This window comes from Calidris pugnax, unplaced genomic scaffold (assembly GCF_001431845.1).
Source record: "Calidris pugnax isolate Ruff unplaced genomic scaffold, ASM143184v1 scaffold38, whole genome shotgun sequence".
Lineage (NCBI taxonomy): Eukaryota > Metazoa > Chordata > Aves > Charadriiformes > Scolopacidae > Calidris > Calidris pugnax.
In genome coordinates, this window is record NW_015090995.1 from 13,567,960 (window position 1) to 13,569,080 (window position 1,121).

Sequence of the window (1,121 nt, forward strand, 5' to 3'; positions counted from 1 at the left end):
AAAAAAAAAAAAAAAGAAAATCCACGGGAAAAAGAAAAAAAAAAAAAGGAAAAACCCGACAGAAAAGGAAAGACAGATGTGTGCCTATGAATAACCTTCCAGCGCCTTGGTTATATCAGCTGTATTTCAGGTGAATCTGTTTTACAATAGACTAGTTTTGCATTTTTAAAGACTTATATAGCGTTTTTAAATGTCTGAGGTGTTTTACTACAAACTGTACACAATATTTGTGACCTAATTTGTATCGAATTGATCAGTCAAAACGTTTCTCCCTTCCCCACGCACCGGCAATGTCACCCAGCGGGGCCGGGGCAGGGCGGCCGCGGCCCTTCCTCCCTCCCCGAGAGGAGACGGGGTTCCCCTCCGCGCCCGCGGAGCCCCGCGCACCCGCCTGCCGCACGCACGGCTGTGAAGAACAGGCTTATTCGTTGCAGCTTTTCTCTGCCTTTTCAAGAACTTCCCAACACCGTAAAACGGTCGGGTTACAATCCTGACCTCCCCCCTCCTTCTCCCAAGGAAAACAAACAAAAAAAAATTATTTCTAAGAGATTTATCTGAAATTGAGCATCACAAACGGAACCGTGGCATTGGCCAGACCTTTTCCTTCCGAAGATGAGTTGGGCTTTTTGATCAGCGCCAGACTGAGAGGTCTGTAGTAAAACACCTTTATACTTCTGCGCTTTGGCTTCGGAAATCAGTTTCTCTGTATTTTGTTTCGATAGTGAAGAGGAATGAGGTGTCTCATGAATTTCGGGGGAGAGGGGGGGGACAGAAAACGCCCGCATTTGGTTCACGCTGAGCTTATTTCCGCGTCACAGGGAGATGCTGGATTTGTTGGAAAGCTTTTATATAGTAAAAAAAAAACCACAAAACAACAACAACATAAAAACAAAACGAACAGGGAGAAAAACAAAACAAAGAAAAATTCACCAAAATGCTACGACCATAACCATTTTTTCGGCACAGGGCAGTGCTGAGCTGTAACCCCCCCGCACCCCCTCCCTCCGCCCGTCCGTGGATGTGTTGTACACAAGGACGGGGGGGGTGGGGGGGTGCAACACCCACGCAGCCGCTCACGAAGAGGAGTCGCTGCCTCTGTGTGTGTGTGCGCGGCCAAGTTC

The 1,121-nt window shown here is 47.7% G+C and overlaps 1 protein-coding gene across 1 annotated transcript in view; it reads left to right on the forward strand.

The window, feature by feature from the left end:
• The first annotated feature begins 290 nt into the window (after positions 1-290).
• The window catches only part of POU3F4 (POU class 3 homeobox 4), a 16,105-nt gene continuing 15,274 nt past the window's right edge, over positions 291-1,121 (forward strand). Inside the window, exon 1 of the mRNA XM_014954928.1 lies at positions 291-476. Coding sequence (XP_014810414.1) covers positions 291-476 — 186 coding nt within the window. The remainder of the gene's footprint in view (positions 477-1,121) is intronic.